The sequence below is a fragment of the Sus scrofa genome, chromosome 3 (assembly GCF_054392235.1).
Source record: "Sus scrofa isolate SSC_HxYL_T2T_F1_AM1 chromosome 3, Sscrofa_HxYL_maternal_Yorkshire_Landrace_v2.0, whole genome shotgun sequence".
NCBI lineage: Eukaryota > Metazoa > Chordata > Mammalia > Artiodactyla > Suidae > Sus > Sus scrofa.
In genome coordinates, this window is record NC_139385.1 from 119627331 (window position 1) to 119647799 (window position 20469).

Consider the following 20469-nt stretch of genomic DNA (forward strand, 5'->3'; position numbering starts at 1 on the left):
GAGAAAATTGACAGAACACTGTAAATCGGCTATAATGGAAAAAAATAAAAATCATTAAAAGAAAATTAAAAATAAATAAATAAGTAAATAAATTACAGAAGGCCAGACAGGGCCGGCTTAGTGTGTTGACCTGGGCCTGGAAATACTGAGAGACCTGAAGTCAGGGTAGAAAGGTTTCCCTGTTCAGTATAAAAATCTAAGAGCTTGGGAATCGTTAAGGGTGAAAGGGGTCTTAGTTTTTGAGGATTTTGCTTAAAATATCAGTGAAACGTATACTGCCACACTTTCAACTCTGTTAATAGCCAAAGTAACCACTATTTAATAATATGGCAATTAATAACTGGGAATCAAACTTAATAGCAAATTATGTCAAAAGCAGAATCTCACGTGTGTATCTCGGGCTGCTCCAAAAAGCGTTCTGCACTAAAAGACAGAAATAAGGTATTAAATAAGTCCTAAAAATTATAAAATTAAAATTATTCATTAAATATATAATTAACCCAGTAAGTTCACAAAATTTTTCAATTTGAAAACCAATTATTAGTAGCAATGAGGCAAGGAGACTCACAAATTATCCTCAATATGTAATGTCAACCTTTCTCTACTGAACCTGTTTCAATGGTTTTATACTAAGCTTTAAAATACATCTGACTAAATGCCTTCCTTTCATCCACAGCTACTTAGACTCATTTTAGTAGCATTAAGGAAGGGTGAAAAGAAGGGAGAGAAGTCTAAAACACGAAGAAACTGTTATTAAAACTCCAGCACTACAAATCTTGATTTTTTTTTTTTTTTTTGGCCACACTCACAGCATGTGGAAGTTCCTGGGTCAGGGACCAAACCTATGCCACAGCAATGACCCAAGCCATAGCAGTAACAACACTGGATCCTTAATCCACTGAGCCACCAGGGAACTCCTGCATATCTGAATTCAAGCCAGACGTGTCTCAATGGATTCTTTCATGTTCCCAAATGTGGCATAGGTAGAATTTATGATGACAGCAATATCATATACAAATGTACCTTTCTTTTAATATAAAGAGAGCTCCCAATTGTGCCAAGACTGTGGAAGCAAATACAGCCAGGACTTCTAATCTTTCAAATCTGAAATTAGAAAATTAATTAAATCAGTATAATTCTTTCAATTCACAAACTAGTATCTCTAGAACACACAGACCCATTCAATATACATGTGCCTACTATAAGCCAAACACTGTTAGAACAGACTACAGAGTTTCTAGAATGATAATAAATGATGAACATCACAGATTTTTAAAGAGTGACTATTTGTACAATACATATTCCTAGGACCCACTTACGGCTCTTATATTCTAGAAATAACCATCACATAATAACATGTAACACTTAATTGACCCACCATGTGTTAGACACTGGTTGAAGTGCTTAACATGTTACCTCATCTGAACCTCTCAAATCCTCCTGAGGATTACTGTAGCCAATTTTTTTTTTTTTTAAAGAGATAAGGAATTTGAAACACAAAGAGGAAAAGTAACTGTTTAATAAGAGTCATACAGCTAGCAAGTGGAGGAGTCAGGTTTTCACACTGATTCCAAAATTCATGATTTTAACCACTACTATATTGCCTCTCAGGTCTACACATAATTGCAGTTAATTATGTCTTATAATTTCTAAGCTATAAGCTCGAGGCCAGAAGCTACTGTTGTATTTAAGTTTTCCCCACTACATATAATTTAATGGTATTCAATACCTGTGGTAAGTAAAATTTCTCAAGGAAAAAACTATTTTCAGAAAAGGTAATAAAATAATTAAGAATGTTTATCAAATTACTTTTTTTCCTCCAAATGAGTCGGTTTAATTCCAGGTGATACAGAATTCAGGATATTCAGAAGATAAATAAAATGAAAAGCTCATCACATTGCTATTTGTAATGGAGAAATGTTGGAAATCAACAAAAGATCATTATATGTTACTAAAAATATTAATAGGTATGTATTATTGGAGTTCCCATCATGGCGCAGTGGTTAACGAATCCAACTAGGAACCATGAGGTTGCAGGTTCAATCCCTGGCCTCGCTCAGTGGGTTAAAGATCTGGCATTGCCATGAGCTGTGGTGTAGGTTGCAGATGCGGCTCGGATCCCTTGTTGCTGTGGCTCTGGCTTAGGCCAGTGCCCACAGCTCCAATTAGACCCCTAGCCTGGAAATCTCCATATGCCACAAGAGTGGCCCTAGAAAAGGTAAAAAGACAAAAAAAAAAAAAAAAAAAAAAAGTATTTATTGACATGGAAATATGTAAGTGAAAAAGGGGGGTTATGGGAAAGGATAAAAAAACAGTATGTAGGAGTTCCTTTATGTGCAGTGGGTTAAGGATCCAGCATTGTCACTACCGCAGCTCAGGTTGCTGCTGTGGCATCAATGTGATCCCCAGCCTAAAACTTTCACATGCCGCAAGCACAGCCAAAACACCCCAAAAAACAGTATGTAAATGCAGCAACATTATTTCTGGAAATTGCTAAGCTGACATTAAAGTGCACATGGAAACGCAAAAGCTGAAAGAAAGCAAAGATAATCTGAAGAGCAACAACAAAGACGGAAGATTTACACTACAATAATCAAGATTTCAAAACTGCAGTAATTAACACAGTATAGAATGACACATTGGTAGACAAATACACCAAAAAGAAAAGAGAATCCAGAACCAGACCTACACACATACAGGCACTTAATTTTTGAAAACATAGCACATAAAAGCAGTAGAAAAAGAATAAATTTTTTCAATAAAGTTTTATCAATGTGAATAGCTCTATAGAAACAAATGTGCCCTGACCTCTACCTCCACCCATACACAAAAATCAATTCTACCTTGATTCTAAGCCTACATGTGAAAGATCAAACAGTAACACCTCTAATTAACAGAGTAGAATGTCTTTATGACCTTGGGGCTAGCCAAAATCTCTTGATAAGTACACAAAAAGTACTAACCATAAAGAACAAGACTGATAAACTGAATTTATCATTGAAATAAATTTATTTATTTATTTATTTTGCTTTTTCGGGCCACACCTACAGCATATGGAAGTTCCCAGGGTAGGGGTAGAATTGGAGCTACAGCTGCCGGTCTACACCAAATCCACAGCAACACGGGATGTGCTACCACAGCTCACGGCAAAGCCAGATTCTCAACCCAGTGAAGGCCAGGGACTGAGCCCACATCCTCATTGCTACTAGTCAGGTTTGTTAACCACTTAGTCATACTGGGACTCCATCCAGCAGCATTTATTTTCTAGAAATACTCTAGCTAGCTCTCCACAGCCCGATATAACTACTATTTTAATAGCAATAAGTCAGCAGCAAATAAAATAATTTGAACTTACCCAAATGAATAGGCAGGGCTAGGTTTTCTCATCATTACCCAGTAACTTATTAAACATGTCATTAAACTAAGTAAAAAGGAAAATAAATTTAGCATTAGATCTAGAGCTAGAGAACATACAAAAAGAAATTAACTTTTCAGAATATCTAAGTTGCTAAAAGTTACCAGTGTTCACACAGACTAATAAATTATTCTAATAATTTATAATCTAATCACAGTAAGCACCCTAATGTGTGACAGTTTTAACATGCGGAGAAACTGAAAGTTACAACATACCATTAAGACAGTTAAATAGAACCTAAACCCATACTTTCTCTACTCAGTAAGTTATCTACCCTAAATGGTTTCTATAACTGAGGCTGCAAAAAATGACACAGTTATAATACAGAAAATTTATTTTATTCTAGGCATATACAGTACATTCTAACTTTGATAAACTTTAATTTTTATTAAAAGTTAAACTAGGAGTTCCCATTGTGGCACAGCGGAAACGAATCCGACTAGGAACCATGAGGTTGCGGGTTTGATCCCTGGCCTCACTCAGTGAGTTAAGGATCTGGCGTTGCCGTGAGCTGTGGTGTAGGTTGCAGATGCAGCTTCAATCTGGCATTGCTGTGGCTGTGGTGTAGGCTGGCAGCTACCACTCCAATTCAACCCCTAGCCTGGGAACCTCCATATGCCACAGGAGCAGCCCTAAAAGGACAAAAGACAAAAAAAAAAAGTTAAACTAAGTATTACTAATACCTTGACAATATTCTGGATGGGATAAAGCTGTGGTAAGTTTCTAAGTACAATGGAGAATCATTCTAAAACAACCTACTACACAGTGAAATTCAGGTAACAACTATCTGTTTTAGTTCAATCAGGTAGCCTTAGTTATGTGACTGATGAAAAGACATCCTTAGAATATTCCCCTATGGCATGGATCGTGGCGACATCATGGTCTAAGTACTTTGCAACTTTATACGGATATCCGAAAGGTCCCATAAAGTAGGGAGCCAACACGTTGTCTCTCTGGCTCACAATTACATCCATACAAACTTCATGGTTATTAATGCTCCTCATTTCTTTTCCCATCTACATGGTTACAATGGGAACTGGTATGTTCTTACATGTTCCTGCTCTCTGGTCACAGCTGACTCACTGACAGGTAGGCACCCCAAACACCTGACCTAATGTCTGGGTGTTACCTTTTCTGTTGCTATAAAAATGGGCTATTTTCTTTCAGTACGTCTTCTTTTTCCTTTTTTTTAGGGCCCCGCACCCGAGGCATATGGAAGTTCCAGGCCAGGTAATAGGAGCTGTAGCTGCTAGCCTACACACACCACAGCCATGCAGGATCCTTAACCTACTGAGCAAGGCCAGGGATCAAACCTGTGTCCTCATGGTTGCTACTCAGATTCATTAATCACAGAGCTACGACGGGAATGACTCTTTCAGTATATCTTCTAAGTGTTACTATTTGTATATATGGTCCTTGTTGATAATTTTACTTATTTCAAAGATCACTTTCCTTTAAGTAAAGAAAACTTCATAAATTCAGCACAAAAAATTCCTTATCAGCTTCAAAACATTAAGGAGAGTTTTAAAAACTTACCTAAAAAGATCAAAAATAGTCAGGTAAGTATAGGCAGTTAAAGCTGTAAAACAACAAAAAGACTGATTAAAATATAATCGAATCCACTGTTAGGAAATACAGCAAATCACCAAAACTGTTCATACCATGGGTATCCATCATCAAAAAAAAAAAAAAAAAAAAAAAAAATCCTAGAGTTCCTGTCATGGCACAGCGGGAAATGAATCCAATTAGAAATCATGAGGTTGCAGGTTCAAGCCCTGGCCTTGCTCAGTGGGTTAAGAATCTGGTGTTGCCGTGAGCCATGGTGTAGGATGCAGGCATGGCTTGGATGCTGCATTGCTGTGACTGTGGCACAGGCCAGCAGCTGTAGTTCTGATTCAAGCCCTAGCCTGGGAACCTCCATATGCCACGGGTACAGCCCTAAAAAGAAAAAGAAAAAAATCATGACTCACTGATTAGCCGAAGTTGGTTAATATTAAGAGTTACTTTAGAACCTGATTTTTCCATGGCATGGATCAGCATATGCTCAAAAACACTGTGACCAATTTTTGCCTATTTTTGTCAACTGAGTACTATTTCAAATTTTTTTTTTTTTCCTTTTTAGAGCCACACCTGTGGCATATGGAAGTTCCCAGGCTAGAGATCGAGTCAGAGCTATAGCTGCCGGCAGACACCACAGCCACGGCAACACAGGATCCAAGCCATGCCTGCAAGCGACCCCTAGCCTGGGAACCTCCATATACCATGGGTGTGATGGGTGTGGCCCTAAAAAGACAAAAGACAAAAAAAAAAAAAAAAGAACTCTCATGAAAAGATAAGATACATACACCCCAGTGTTCACAGCAGCACCATTTACAATAGCCGAGATATATAAGCACCCAAGAGTCATTCAATAGAATGGATAAAGAAGATGTGGTATATATGTATACCATGGAATATTAGTCCAAAAAAGAATGAAATTCTGCCATTTGCAGCAACATGGATCAACCCACAGATTATGTTTAGTGAAATAAGTCAGAGAAAGACAAACATCATGATATCACCTATATGTGGAATTTAAAAAAATAAAGTGTATATAGCTAAACAGAAACAGACTCTCAGATAAAGAAAACAAACTAGTGGTTACCAGTGGGGAGAGGGACAAGACAGGGGTATGAAATTAAGATATACAAACTACTATGTATAAAACAGATTAGCAACACAGATATATTATACAGTACAGGGAATTATAGCCATTATTTTTAATAACTTTTAATGGAGTATGACCTATAAAAATACCGAATCACTATGCTATACACCTGAAACTAATATAATATTGTAAACCAACTATAACTCAATAAAAATATTTTTTAAAAAGAAATGTTTTTCAGGTAGATTCAGCTTTTTTTTAAAAAGTTCACTCTAAATGATAATGCTTAACAACTGAACCAAACTTTAGGAGTTCCCTATCGTGCCTCAGCAGTAATGAATCCAACTAATATCCATGAACCAAACTTTATAGTTTACAAGGTACTTTTCGAATAGATTCTCTTAAATCTTTTGAGTTATATTTCAGAAAAAGGTTATTCTATGTAAAGGAAGACATACCTTTATTTAAAGTGAAACTAATCATTAATTCCATAAAAATAAGAATAGTAACATACCTATACTGTTAGTGGAACTGCACCACATAAGCAGGAAGCCAGTACATGTTAAGTTTATTGCACCAAAGAACAATATCTTCCAAGACTGTGAAAGAGAAAATCATCCTTATTTGTACAGCATTAATAACCTTCACTGGGTCCACTGCTGTGACACATACTCTGATAGTCAAAGGAATAAGCACAACTTTCTTCAAAAAGTTTGTATTATACTGCATAAAACTGCAAAAATTATCATCAACCAAATTATTATATAAACCTTAAAGAAAAATTCTAGGAGTTCTCATCGTGGCTCAGTGGAAACTCATCTGACTAATATCCATGAGGATGCAGGTTTGATCCATGGCCACCTTGCTCAGTGGGTTAAGGATATGGTGTGGCCTTGAGCTGTGGTGCAGGTCGCAGACGCAGCTCAGATCCTGTGTGGCTATGGCACAGGCCAGCAGCTGCAGCTCCAATTTGACCCCTAGCCTGAGAACCTCCATATCCTGCAGGTGTGGCCCTAAAAAAAAAGCAAATAAACAAAAAAACAAACAAAAAAAGAGTAATGCTAATAATGGAATTATTCAAGAGAAAATAAATTATTCAAGAGAACATAAACTCTCAAATAGTTGAGGAATAATATGTTGACATTTGAATGTAATTTTGTCTCTATAAACATGCATATAAAGATGATGATAAAACAAATGGAGCAAAATGTAAAGCAATAGATGAATCTGAGTAAAAGGCATGAGGGAGTTCCTTACACTAAATCTTGTAACTTTCTATAAGCTTGAAAATACTTCAAAATAAACCTCCACATGCTGTGGATGTGGCCAAAAAAAAAAAAAAAAAAAAAAAGAAAATGAAAGAAAGGAAGAACAATACCTTTGGGAAAAGTGAGAAGGTAAGAAGGTAACTGAAAAAACAGAAATTTTAAGGCAAAAAGAGGTAAAAGTGATGTAACACAGAGTTGTTAGCCTATAAATCTCTAGAAAGGAAGAAGCAAGGCAATTTTCTAAAATTAAAGGATATGGTATAAGAGGACTGGAAACTTAAATCCATAAGAATGTGCAGGAGAGTCGGTATGGTGACTATACTACTGAACCATCAAAGCAGTGAACAACAACTGCCAGCACAAATTTATAGAAGACACCATTCTGGAACTTCCTCTACGCCCAGCAGTAAAACCAGAGACAGGTGAGACAGGGATGTTAGACACTAGAGAAGTGATATGATAGGTTAATGAGACAAGGGACTCTAAGATCAGCAAGGACATTAATAAAATGACTGGACACAGGGTCTAGTCATGAGAAAGAGTCAACAACAGTCCGAAAAGGAGGACAGGAGTTCCCACTGTGGCACAGTGGGTTAAGAACCTGACTGCAGTGGCTCGGGTTGCTATGGAAGCAAGGGTTTGATCCCCGGCCAAGTGTAGTGGGTTAAAGGATGTGCAGCTGCGGCTTGGATTCAATCCCTGGCCTGGGAACTTCCATATGCCACAAGTACAGCATTAAAAAAAAAAAGTAAAAAAGAAAAAGAGGCTAAAGCATGCAATACATGCACCTCTACTGTTGAATCAAGCTATACAATCAACACATATTTGAGCATCTATTTTGTAACAGACACTATACCCAACAGATAAAGTAGTGAACAGAACAATGGACCTTTTAATCCAGGTAGGGTGACACACAATAAGCAAATACATAAGTTTAGTGGTGGTAAGTGCTAATAAGAAAAAATAAAGTATGGCAAGAACACAGTAATGGAAGACAGAGGAGAGCTGATCTTCTAGATAGGGTGGTCCGAAAAAACTCCTTTGGTCAGGTGACATGTGACCAGAAATCTGAAAGAGGCAAAGGGGCTGAGCATGCAGCTACCTGAGAGAGAAAATGGGAACCACAGTATATATACCCTGAGATAGAAGAGTACCTGTCAGGCCAGCTAGAGAAGTGAATTCAGAGTCTGGGACTCAAGTCCGGGCATCAAGTAGTGTCTTGTATGCCAGGAAAATAATGGGATTTAGTCCAAATGAGAAAGAAAGTGACATGGCTTTTATTTTTAAAAGATCATTCAGTTTCCCTACTGTCTGGGGCAAGGATGGAAGTAGGAAGACCATTTAGAATGTTACTGAAATAATCCATGTGGGAAATGATGGTGGCTTTTTTTTTTTAAGGGCCATATCTGTAGCATATGGAGGTTCTCAGGCTAGGGGTCTAATCAGAGCTGTAGCCACGCCAGAGCCACAGCAATGCCAGATCCAAGCCGCATCTGAGACCTATGCCACAACTCACAGCAACGCCAGATCCTTAACCCACTGAGCAAGGCCAGGGATCAAACCCACAACCTCATGGTTCCTAATCGGATTCGTTTCCGCTGTGCCATGACAGGAACTCCAATGGTGGCTTTCATGGTAGTAGGAAGGTGTTAAAAGAGTCAGGTTCTGGGGATTATACTGAAGAGAGCTAGCAAGATTTACTCCTAAAACAGATGTGAGGAGTAAGGGAAAAAGAGGGGTAAGGATGACTTCAAGGTTTCTGGTCTGAGCCATGCAGTGAGAAAGTGAAAGAAAATCAAAGTTCAGGCTTGATCATATTAAATTTGAGATGCCTGTGAAATACCCAGGTAAAAATGTTGAGAAGGCCATTATCTATATGAATCACAGGTAGAGAAGAAATTAGGGACTCAGATATAAATACATGGTCATGAGCACATGGTAATGGAAGTGTCACAAGATGGAATGAATGTAAACAAGAGAAGCAAAAGCTCTATAAGCCTTGGTCCACTCCAAAACTTACGAGGTCAGAAAGGAAAGTAACAAAGGAGACTAAAAAACAATGGCCAAGTAGGAGGAAAATCAAGAGTGGTGTTTCAGAGTCCAAATAAAGCGCTTCAAGGAGGAAAAGACTGATTTTTGTCAGATGCCACTAAGATCAAATAAGATAGGAAACGAGGATGACTAATGATTTAGGCAACATAAAGGTTATGAGGTACCTCGTAAAGGTTGTTTCTTTGGATAAGTGGGGACTAGAGCCAGACTGGTTTTGTTTAATAGAGAGAAGGGAGAAGAGAAAATGAGCACAGAAAGCAGAGCAAATTCTTTTAAGTAGTTTTGCTACTTAAAAGAAAGCAGAGAAAGGAGGCAGCAGCTGAGAGTAAACATATAGCCTGTAATCATGACACAGGAAGGAGGAGAGTGATTCAAGAAGGAACAACGATGCAAGAGACAGAAGGTCAGTTATAGGAATGCTGTCTTTGAGTAGGCAACAGTGGATAGATTGGTCTTAGAGAGAGGATCAGACAATTCATTCACTGAAACAGGGGAGAAGAATGTTGGTCGATGTCCTAATGACAGGATGTGGATGTTTTCTTCCGATTACTTCCTTTCCCTTAATGAAATAGGAAGTAACATCAATAGGTTGGAGTGAGGATAAATAAAGTTTTGTAAGTTTGAGGAGAGAAATGAGAACTGGCATGAAATTATCATTTTGGAAAGTGGGAAACTGGACAAACAAAGAAGATATGATATGGGCAGTGCTAATGGTAAACTTGATCATGAATTTTAAGTGAGACCAGTCAGCATGGTTTTGTGTTTTTTCCAGGCTGGATTCAGTTGCTTGCATGCAGGTACAGAGTAGAAAGAAAGTGGACATAATGAGGTTAAGGATTTACCAAGGAGGTATGACAGACAGAAGAGGGGCACAAAGGAGTTGAAGGCATATGCAAGAAAATGAAAACAGTGGGCCATGAAATCTAAATTGCTACACAAGTAAATGAGGATAAGAGAAGAGAAAAATAGTGGAAATATGCCAGAGTCAATGGATTGGAGGTCCTCGCACTAGGAGGAGTGAACTGGAAAGACAAGAGATGGCAACTGATGAATGAAATGCCCAAAACTGATTCAATGGAAGGCTTCAGTTATTATAAATGACAAGGTCTATGGTATGATCATAGGAGTGGATGGCTGGGAGGGAAAGAGGACATTATTTGCAGAAAGAAACTAAGGAACTGAGAGGTAAGGATCTTCCACTTGAAATACAAAATCACCAAGAACTAAGTTGGGAGTTGTGGTGAAGAGAGATGAGCTGGGTATATTAGATTAAATTATGACAGAGATTATCTGTACAATTCAAGTGTTCCTATGTCAGTTTTATTCGTACTACCTATTCTGCAGCATACTGTGCTTCAACGAAGTGTATTATTAAAGAGTCTTCTTCTTACTTCTGCAACATAGTTACTTTCCATCAACCTCATATGACTCTATCTATCTTTTCTCAAGTACCTAAGAGATAGAGAAGTTCCTACCCTTGACTCTCGAAGTTTAATATTCAGGGATGATAATATTTCCAAATTCAGAATTACTGAGTTCTGGCTATATTCCTAGGTTTTGGAAACAGGTGACATGGTGGTAAAAAACAAAGAAAAGAAGGCTTTAGTTTAGTATCCCAGTATGTGGTCAATGTTATTGGTACTGCTTACTGTGCTCCACTGAAGCTAGGACTGTTTAAAATTCATCAAATATTTATGGGATGTTATTTTGTATTTTTATTTTAAAAAGTGAGCAAAAGAGACACAGTCACTGCCTTCAGGGGCTTACAGTGTAAATGAGACAACAATGAGAAAAATGAAAACAGAACACTAGAAGATCTACTTTGGTGATCAAAAAGGGCACCAACTTTCTATTTATAGTCTCAAAGCATAACTTATTTTTCCTGCCTTACATTAAAAATGAGAAAATGGGAGTTCCCGTTGTGGCTCAGTGGTTAACAAATCCCATCAGGAACCATGAGGTTGCGGGTCTGATCCCTGGCCCCACTCAGTGGGTTAAGGATCCAGCGTTGCCATTGCCGTGAGCTGTGGTGTAGATTGCAGACACGGCTCGGATCTGGCATTGCTGTGGCTCTGGCATAGGCTGGCGGCTATAGCTCTGATTAGACCCCAGCCTGGGAACATCCATATGTTGCAGGTGCAGCCCCGGAAAAGACCAAAAAAGACAAAACAAAACAAAACAAAACAAAAAAAAAAGAAAGAGAGAGAGAGATAAAATGCGGCTTCAGACTATATCCATTTAATTTGCTAAAAAATTAACATAAGGCAATCACCAATTTTTCTTCAAAATTCTTTAGAATCAGAATAAAAACTAATTGAAACCTAGCTTTTTCCCAAGCAAAACAACTATACACTAATATACTGTAATTTTACATTAAACAATTACTTATCCAACATAAAAAAATAGGAACTTACCCTTCGATCAGCTGCTACAAGTCTAAATTCTTGTAATAACTTGCCAAAAAAAGATCTTTGTGGTTTTCTAAAAAGATGAATTGTCCCCTTTAAGACACAAAAAATACACAAATCAGCATGTAAATATTAAATCCTCTTCATAATTCCTGCCATATGACATAGGAATAATTAACATTTACTGAATGCCTGATATGTGCCAAGTAATTATTTCAGACACTTTGCATGTATTTATCTACATAAGATTCACAATAACACTTTTTAAAATAAATTAGGCAATTTTGAACCAGAAAAGCAGTTTGCAAAATAGTTCTACTGGAAAGAAATTATTACAATTTACCTTATTAAAGCTTTATATAAAAAACGTTTGGCAAGTTTTATTACAATAAAACCTCTGAGTTTCAGGAAGGCAAAGTATCTGACATTCTAGCTAGGTTCCATGGTCCATCCCTGCCAGTACATATTATGGTGCTAGCAGAGAAAGGCATGGAACTGGGGTTCCCAATGACAGAAGAGACTGAGTGGTAACTAAAGTGGAAACCATGTAGGAAAGCCTTAACATGAAGGAGAGCTCAAGCAAATACAGGAAATTAGTCTGTGATTAAGATAGTATCCAACATCAGTGGGAGAAAAGGAGATTTACTCAATAAACGGGATTTGGAAAAAGGTAAGGTACTATACTTTAATTCTTTTACCATTTTAAAATTAAAATATAAAACTATCAAGTGCTTGAAGAAACTTATAAATGTATAGTTTTGTAATCCTGGATGTGGAGAAGACTTTTCTTAATAGGACATAAAAACAAGAAGCTGTAAAGGAAAAGGACTGGTCAGTTTTACTATATATACAACAGTCTACAAAAACCAAACCAAAATAATAATAATAAAAAAAAGGAGGAAAAAAAAAAAGCAGGCGTTCCCATTGTGCTTCAGGGGGTTACGAACCTAACCAGTATCCATGAGTTATGGTGTAGGTCACAGACGAGGCTCTGATCTGGCACTGCTGTGGCCGTGGTATAGGCCAGCAGCTGCAGCTCCAATGTGACCTCTAGCCTGGGAACTTTCACATGCCTCCAGTTCTCCAGTTCGGCCATTAAAAAAAAAAGAAAGAAAGAAAGAAAAAAGCAAAGTAATTGTTTCTAGAGGAAAAAAATCCTTCACAATTTCAATGGGTCATACATAATAATTTGATCACTAAGTGCCGTGTACTTAGATATCTGTATTATAATTTCAACTAAATATTTTCCTAGATGGTAAAGGTGAAATATCACTCTAACAACCATACTACATTTCTACTTCACTAAAGCTGGCCAGTTTGACTTGTAAACACTGAAGCTCCACAGACAGCAGTGGAACTGGGTGTTAACAGAATAAATATGTGAAAATTTTTCAGATACAATTCAAGCACAGGTGGGATTTTCCTACAGTTAGCATCTAGAAACATCTTAGTAGTGAAAATAGGCTGAACACTAGAAATCTGGCACAACAGGGGTTATCACTGTGGTGCAGTGGAAACAAATCCAACTAGTATCCGTGAGGATGCAGGTTCAATCCCTGGCCTTGCCCCAGTGGGCCAGGGATACGGCATTGCTGTGACTTTCGGTGTAGTTTTACAGATGCATCTTGGATCCCATACTGCTATAGCTGTGGTGTAGGCCAGTAGCTACAGTTGTGATTCAACCCCTAGCCTCAGAACTTCCATATGCTGCGGGTGTGGCCCTAAAAGAAAAAAAAAAAAAAAAAAAGAAAAGAAAAAAAGAAATCTGGTGCAATAAAAACCACAAGATGTTGTTAACTGTCAAAGCCAAGTTATGGCTACATGGGGGGTTATTATATTATATTCTACTTCTGTGTATGTTTGAAAATTTCCACAATGAAAGTTAAAAAATACTTTAAAATGCAACAATAAAGAATCAGGAAAATGGTGTTACTAATTTTGATATCCAAATAAAGACCAATGTATGTGTAACCCTAAGGCTCTGCTAAGCCCATTGAACTGAAAAAGGACAATATGCTATTTTTATCTGAGATGTTAATAAGTGCTTATGTTAGCAAACATACTCCAGTCCTCAAGAATTATGTGTGGGATATTTTGGTCCCAAAGATAAATTCTGCTCAATACTGGTATCTTTGAATATGTTCTAACTTTAGCCCATTTTAAGTTATTTAAGTTACTTTAAGCTTCAGGTTTAGACAATAAGATTTCCGAAAGGCAGAGGGCCATTTATGATGCCATTAGATATTGGGGGGGGGGAAACACAAAAATCCTAACTTTCATGTTACTCTTTCTACAATGATACTGACTTTCCATTGCTATCAGGATAAACTCCAAATTTCACAACCTGGAATTCAATGCTTTCCAGTGACTTAGCCTCAGTTTCTTTCCAGTTTTTTCTCTTGCTCCATATAGGAATCCTCAGCTCCAAATAAACTGGTGTACTCTTGTCTCATGATTCTACCACTCCAGAGCTAAAAGGCCAGACTTGCCTACCCGAGCTCTAACAGCACTGTAGCACTTAGCAAGTTACTTGACCTCTATCTCCTTTTCCAAATAGGAGACTAGGAGTACTGAAGGGAAACAGTACTGTTTACTGGTTCACCTCCCACATGAGGCCTTACTATATTATTCCAAATGATAGGCTTGTTTTTTTTAATGCCACTTCTTTTGGAATTAATCATAGGATAGTCTTCATCTTGTCCTCTTACACGGTAAGTTAATTTTTTAGTAACTTCACTAACAACAAGGGCTATATATGTTCTGATAGCAGTATACTTTCACATAGCATGTTAATGAATAATACATAAGGGGTGACTCAAAATCTTTCTTACTCAAAACTTTAAAAATAAAACTTAAATGCTATTTCCTTTATTACAAATGTTTCATGCTTAAAAATTTAGTGCCATGGTTACTTATTTAGTGTTTTATAAAACAGATATTTATTGAAAACTTCCTCTGGGCCAGGCACTGTATGAAAGGTTCTGGGAACATTAGGCTGAATATATAGGTCTTGCTCTCAAAGAACTTATAGCCTAGGACATGAGAAAGACAAGCAAATACACTTTTTTTTTTTTGGCTGCACCCACAGCATATGGAAGTTCCCAGGCCAGGGATCAAACCCACACCACAGCAGTGGATCTGAGCTGCTGTAGTGACAACACCCAATCCTTAACCCGCTGCACCACAAGAGAACCCCTAAATACACAATTTTAACATAGCCTAGTAAGGGCTACAGATGTTATTGGTAAAAAGCATCCTCACAGTAGCATAACATCCTATGCTTAATATCATAATATCCTATGATATTAAGATATGGCAGAAAGTCTAATGAAAGAGACTAAAAGACATTTAAGGGTTGTACTGATAAGCATGGGGGATAGGAGATGGAGAACAATTCTGTAAGACAGAAGAGCATATATTAATTTGGTGCAAAGGTCTAATTCTTAGAGTACAATCTGCAAGCTGTTCCTTGTAGCTGGAATATGGATATATGTATGTATGTATAAAAAGAGGCTGTAAGTTAAGCTAAACTACAGATGTCTTTGCTTGCCACACTAAACAGGGCTAAAGAAAAAAAAAGAAGGAAAAAAATGGAAGGATTTTAAGCAAGGGAGTGGCACAGTCAAACTTTAAAAACTTAACTCTGGCTATACAGGGTTATGAAGGAGAACACAGCTAGGGGCTATTTGGTTAGCCAAAAAAAGTAGACTTTTACCTACTTTCTGCATAAAAAAAAAAGACTACAGAATATTTACAAAAGATTTTAAAAGTGGTTGAATAAAACATTTTTTCGACCGTGTCAACTCAAGCAAAAATATTTAAGAGAGTGACATTGCTTAGGCACAGAAAGGTGGTCCTCTTCTCATATACAGCTATCAGTAAGAGATCCCTGAATTTTTCTGATAAAATGGTGTGTACCTTTTTGGCACTGAAATCATAATCAACTGTTTATCTTTAGATAAAATTCAAAGAGCTATACACCTGATTTTTCAAGGCATAGAATGATTAATTCCAATAACAAAATTTGGATTAAACACCACGTCCCCCAAACCATAAAGTCTAGTGTATCTACAAATGCACAAAAAACTGCAATAAGAGGCACTGCCAACACCTTGACTTTAGCCAGTCTCTTTAACAGCCTTCTGAAAGCTGCTGCATATCCAGCTACCTGCCCTCAACAACTCCACGTTGGAGGGTGGGGCGACAACCTCATTAATCTACTCGTCACTGACTTTATTTACGCCAATGTTACCGTCACTGCTGTAAACATCACCAACACCGTCGTTGTTGCTGTGGACTTGTTTTTCAGATCTTTTGTTGGTCATATAGTCACTGACACCAGCAATGCCTTATATTTCTATATCAAGAATATCACAGCAGGGAGGAGTCATAAACTCGCCGAGAGATGAAAGGTCGACCTGGAGCGGGGATGCGGTCAAAGAAACCTGGTGTGGAAGCGAGAGGACATCAGGGCGTCCAAGGGACTCTCTCAGACCCCAGCCGCTGCTTCCGGGGAACCAAGCACAACAAAGACGACCTCTCCTCTGGCATCTGAGGCACTTCAAGGCCGCTTCAGGACCAGAGAGGATAAGAGGAATCACTTGTGACAGAAACCCTCATGCCCACGGCCAACTCACCATGATAAGGAGCCTCACAGCTCCCACCGGAAGACGCTCTAGGAGCGGGTTTTCCCCTGGAGCGGACGGGGTGGGGCCTCAGACGCGGATTGGCTGCGAGCGACGTGGGGGCGGAAGTGCGTGCACTGGCCTCCTGGTCCCGCGTACCCTTCCCGGCTGCCCCTGCGTTCTATAGAGCAGAAGGCGGAAGCTAGAGCGACGCTTCCGAGCCTTTCCAGGTTTGGGAGATGAATGAGTGCGTTAGTCCTTGTTGTGCAGCAAGTAAGGTTTGCTGCTGATGTTAGGAAAATTTCATTGAGTCCCGAAGCGCTTTTACCTATGTTGTGCTATTGAATTTTTTAATGCCTTGTGAAATAGACAATATTCTCATTTTTCAAGTGAGAAAACATTAAGAACTTGCCCGGAGACATACAGTTAGTTTACCATAGTAGCTGCATCTGAACTCAGATCGTCTAACTACAGAGTACTCTGTGGTGCTTCCGAAAATGCTACCTAAATTTTCTAAGATTTATTTTATAAAAAGGAAAATAAGGCACATTGAAATATAATTCATTTGGCAAAAATTGAATATGGAGCAGGTGTATCAGGAGCTCATCTCATAAAAACTATGTTCTAGTAAGAGGAGACAAAGTAGGGAGGAGGAAATTTTTTTTAAATACTGTAAAAATATAAGTAGTGCCATTTAGAAAATAGGGAGTTCCTGTTGTGGCTCATAGTGTGTTAAGAACCTGACTAGTATCCATGAGGACAAGGGTTCTGTCCCTGGCTTTGCTTAGTGGGTTAAGGGTCCAGCATTGCCATGAGCTTTGGTGTAGGTCCCAGATGTGGCCATATCCCACATGGTTGTGGCTGTGGCTGGCAATTCCAGGTCAGACTGGACCCCTAGCCTGGGAACTTCCATATGCCACTGGTGCGGGTTAAAAAAAAAAAAAAAAAAAAAGACCCTTGCTAGTGTTCATGAGGATTCAGGTTGGCTCCCTGGCCTCATTCAGTGGGTTAAGGCTCCAGCCTTGCTGCAAGTTTGCTGCGTAGGACAAAGATGCAGCTGGGATCTGGTGTGGGTGGCCGTAGGCCAGCAGCTGAAGCTGAGACTGGACCCCTAGCCCAGGAACTTCCATATCCTGGCAGGTGTAGCTTTAAAAGAAAAAGAAAATAGAGTAATGGTATAAAGAGTAACTGCATCTGTAATATAGTGTAGTAGTCAGAGGAAACTTATCTAAGAAGATTAAATTCGATTTCCAACTGACAAAAGTCTTTGTGAAGTGTTTTCCAGGCAGCATAAATAATCCAGATATCTAAGTAAAAGAAGCAGGGGTCTTTTAAGAGCTGAAAGAAGACAGTTTGTCTGGAGCTTTGTGCTTGAGAAGAAATGAAGAGAAGATCTAAATGATGGGCCAGATCAAGCAGGAATTTTTTTTCTGTTGTGGCCGCCCCGCAGCACGTGGAGTTAGTTCCCTGGCCAGGGATCACATCCCAAATGCAGTCCCAACTAAACTGCAGCTGCACCAACACCAGATCCTTAACCCACTGTGCCCAGCTGGGAATCAAACCTTCGTTCCAGTGCTCCCAAGATGCCACCAATCCCATTGCACCTCAACAGGAACTCCAGGAATTTCTTTTTTATTTTTTTATTTTATTTATTTATTTATTTATTTATTTATTTTGTCTTTTTAGGGCCACACCCAGGGCATATGGAAGTTCCCAATAGGGGTTGAATCAGAGCTACAGCTGCCAGCCTAAGCCACAACCACAGCAATGACCTACACCACACCTTACGGCGACACCAGATTCTTTACCCATTGATGGAGGCCAGGGATTGAACCACTGTTCTCATGGATACTAGTCAGGTTTGTTATCACCAGCCACAACAGAAACTCCAGGAATTTCTAATTAGGCGTAAAGAGCTTGGCTGTTTTTAGTAAGTGAGACAGGAAGCCAGGGGAGGGTTTTAACAAGGGAGTGACTTTTTACATTTTTTAAAGGTCACTGTGGCTGTGGTATGGAGAATGAATTGTAGATGGAAGATAATAGCTAACATTTATTAAGCACTTATGGGGTAGACACTGTTACTAAGAGCTTATAATGTATCAGCTCATTTAATTCTCTTAACAACCCTTTGATACAAATACTATTATTCGCCCTGCTTGGAAAATTGTGTGCCAAGACCATACACCTAGGCAAGGGCAGAGCTGGAATTCTGTACTGCGCAGCCTAGTTTTAAAGCCTTACCAGTTACCCTGTACTTACTACTTCTAGACAAGATTAGAATCAAGAAAGCAAGTTAGAACATTATTGCTTCATTTACCCTGAGCAAATCATTCTTGATTTTTGAAGCTTCTTTCCAGTCTTTTATTTTAAGAAAACTGGAATAAAACAGTACATATTATTCATGGTCTGCATACTTCATGTGATGATATATTGAGACTTTTTTCCCTGTGTCTTAATTTTTCCAGAATTTAATTTTGGTGGCCTTAAAGAATTCAATCATAGGCATATGCCTTAATATATTTAACTAATTCCTTACTGAATTAGGGTGTGGAGGTAGCAAAAAGAAATCTCTCAAGTTCAGAGTTCCCATCATGGCTCAGTGATTAACGAATCCGACTAGGAACCATGAGGTTGCCAATTCGATCCCTGGCCTCGCTCAGTGGGTTAAGGATCCAGCGTTGCTGTGAGCTGTGGTGTATGTCAAAGATGTGGCTCGGATCTGGCGTGGCTCTGGCTGTGGCGTAGGCCAGCAACTACAGCTCTGATTTGACCCCTAGCCTGGGAACCTCCATGTGCCTTGGGTGTGGCCCTAGAAAAGACAAAAAAAAAAAAAAAAAAAAAAAAAAAAAAAAAAAAAAACTCTCAAGCTATTTTAAGAAGAAGAAAAAGAGGAGTTCCCATTGTGGCTGAGTAGGTTAAGTACCCAACATAGTATCTGTGAGGAAACAGGTTGGATAGCTGGCCTTGCTCAGTGGGTTAAGGATTTGGTGTTACCACAGCTGTGGTGTAGGTCACAGATGTGGCAGGAATCTGAGGTTGCTGTGGCTGTGGCGAAGGCCTGCAGCTGTGGCTCTGATTCAACCCCTAGCCTGGGAACTTCCATATGCCACAAGTGCAGCTGTAAAAAAGTAAATAGAAGAAAAAGAATCTAATATAGAATTGAGTAATTGTTATAAAATCATAGGAAACAGCCACACCTGTGGCATATGGAAGTTCCTGGGCCTAATCCGAGATGCAGCTGCAGCAACACTAAATCCTTCAACCCACTGCACCCACTGGGGATTGAACTCGAGCCTTTGCTGCCATCACCGGTCAGATTCTCAGGCCAGTGCACTACAACGGGAACTCCAGAGAATTGAGTAATTGTTATAAAATCGTAGGAAACTCAACAGAATATCAACAATGAAACAAGACTTAAACAACAGTATATACCTGGGAGACCTGAAATATATCTAGAATACACCATCCAACAACAGCAAAATACACATTTTTCTCTGGTGAATATGAAGCATTTCCAGGATAGAACATGTATTAGGACATAAAATAGATTTCAATAAATTTGAAAGGATTAAAATCATAGAAAGTATGTTCTCCAAATATACTGGAGTGAAATTAGAAATCCAGAACATAAGGAAATTTGGGATGTCCCCATCTGGTGGAAATTTAAAAACATATCCTTAGTCAGTGGGTCAAAGAAGAAATCAAAAGAGATCTTGGAAAATACATTAAGATGAATGAAAATGAAAACATAACATTCCAAAGCTTATTGGACACAAGAAAATCTGTCCCTAGAGGAAAATATATAGCTGTAAATGCCTGCATTAAAAAAAAGAAAGAGGAGTTCCCTTTCTCCAGCACTGTTGCCATTGTAGTCTGGGTCGCATTTGTGGTTTTGATTCGATCCCTGGCCAGGGAACTTCCATATGCCACAAGTGCAGCCAAAAAATAAAAAGAGGAGTTCCCATTGTAGTGCACTGGCCTGAGAATCTGACCGATGATGGCAGCAAAGGCTCGAGTTCAATCCCCAGTGGGTGCAGTGGGTTGAAGGATTTAG

At 38.7% G+C, this 20469-nt stretch overlaps 1 protein-coding gene across 8 annotated transcripts in view; it reads right to left on the bottom strand.

The window, feature by feature from the left end:
* SLC30A6 (solute carrier family 30 member 6) overlaps positions 1–16468 on the bottom strand; it is a 38517-nt gene extending 22049 nt beyond the window's left edge. Inside the window, exons 1-7 of one of the 8 annotated variants that reach the window (XM_085015338.1) lie at positions 16209–16433; positions 11797–11883; positions 6577–6661; positions 4952–4994; positions 3356–3421; positions 1024–1104; positions 388–423 (exon numbers count right to left, since the gene is read on the bottom strand). In XM_085015338.1, the coding sequence (XP_084871464.1) occupies positions 388–423; positions 1024–1104; positions 3356–3421; positions 4952–4994; positions 6577–6604 (254 nt within the window). In that variant the 5' untranslated portion in view covers positions 6605–6661; positions 11797–11883; positions 16209–16433. 8 annotated transcript variants of the gene reach the window in all.
* Between the last annotated feature and the right edge of the window lie 4001 nt (positions 16469–20469).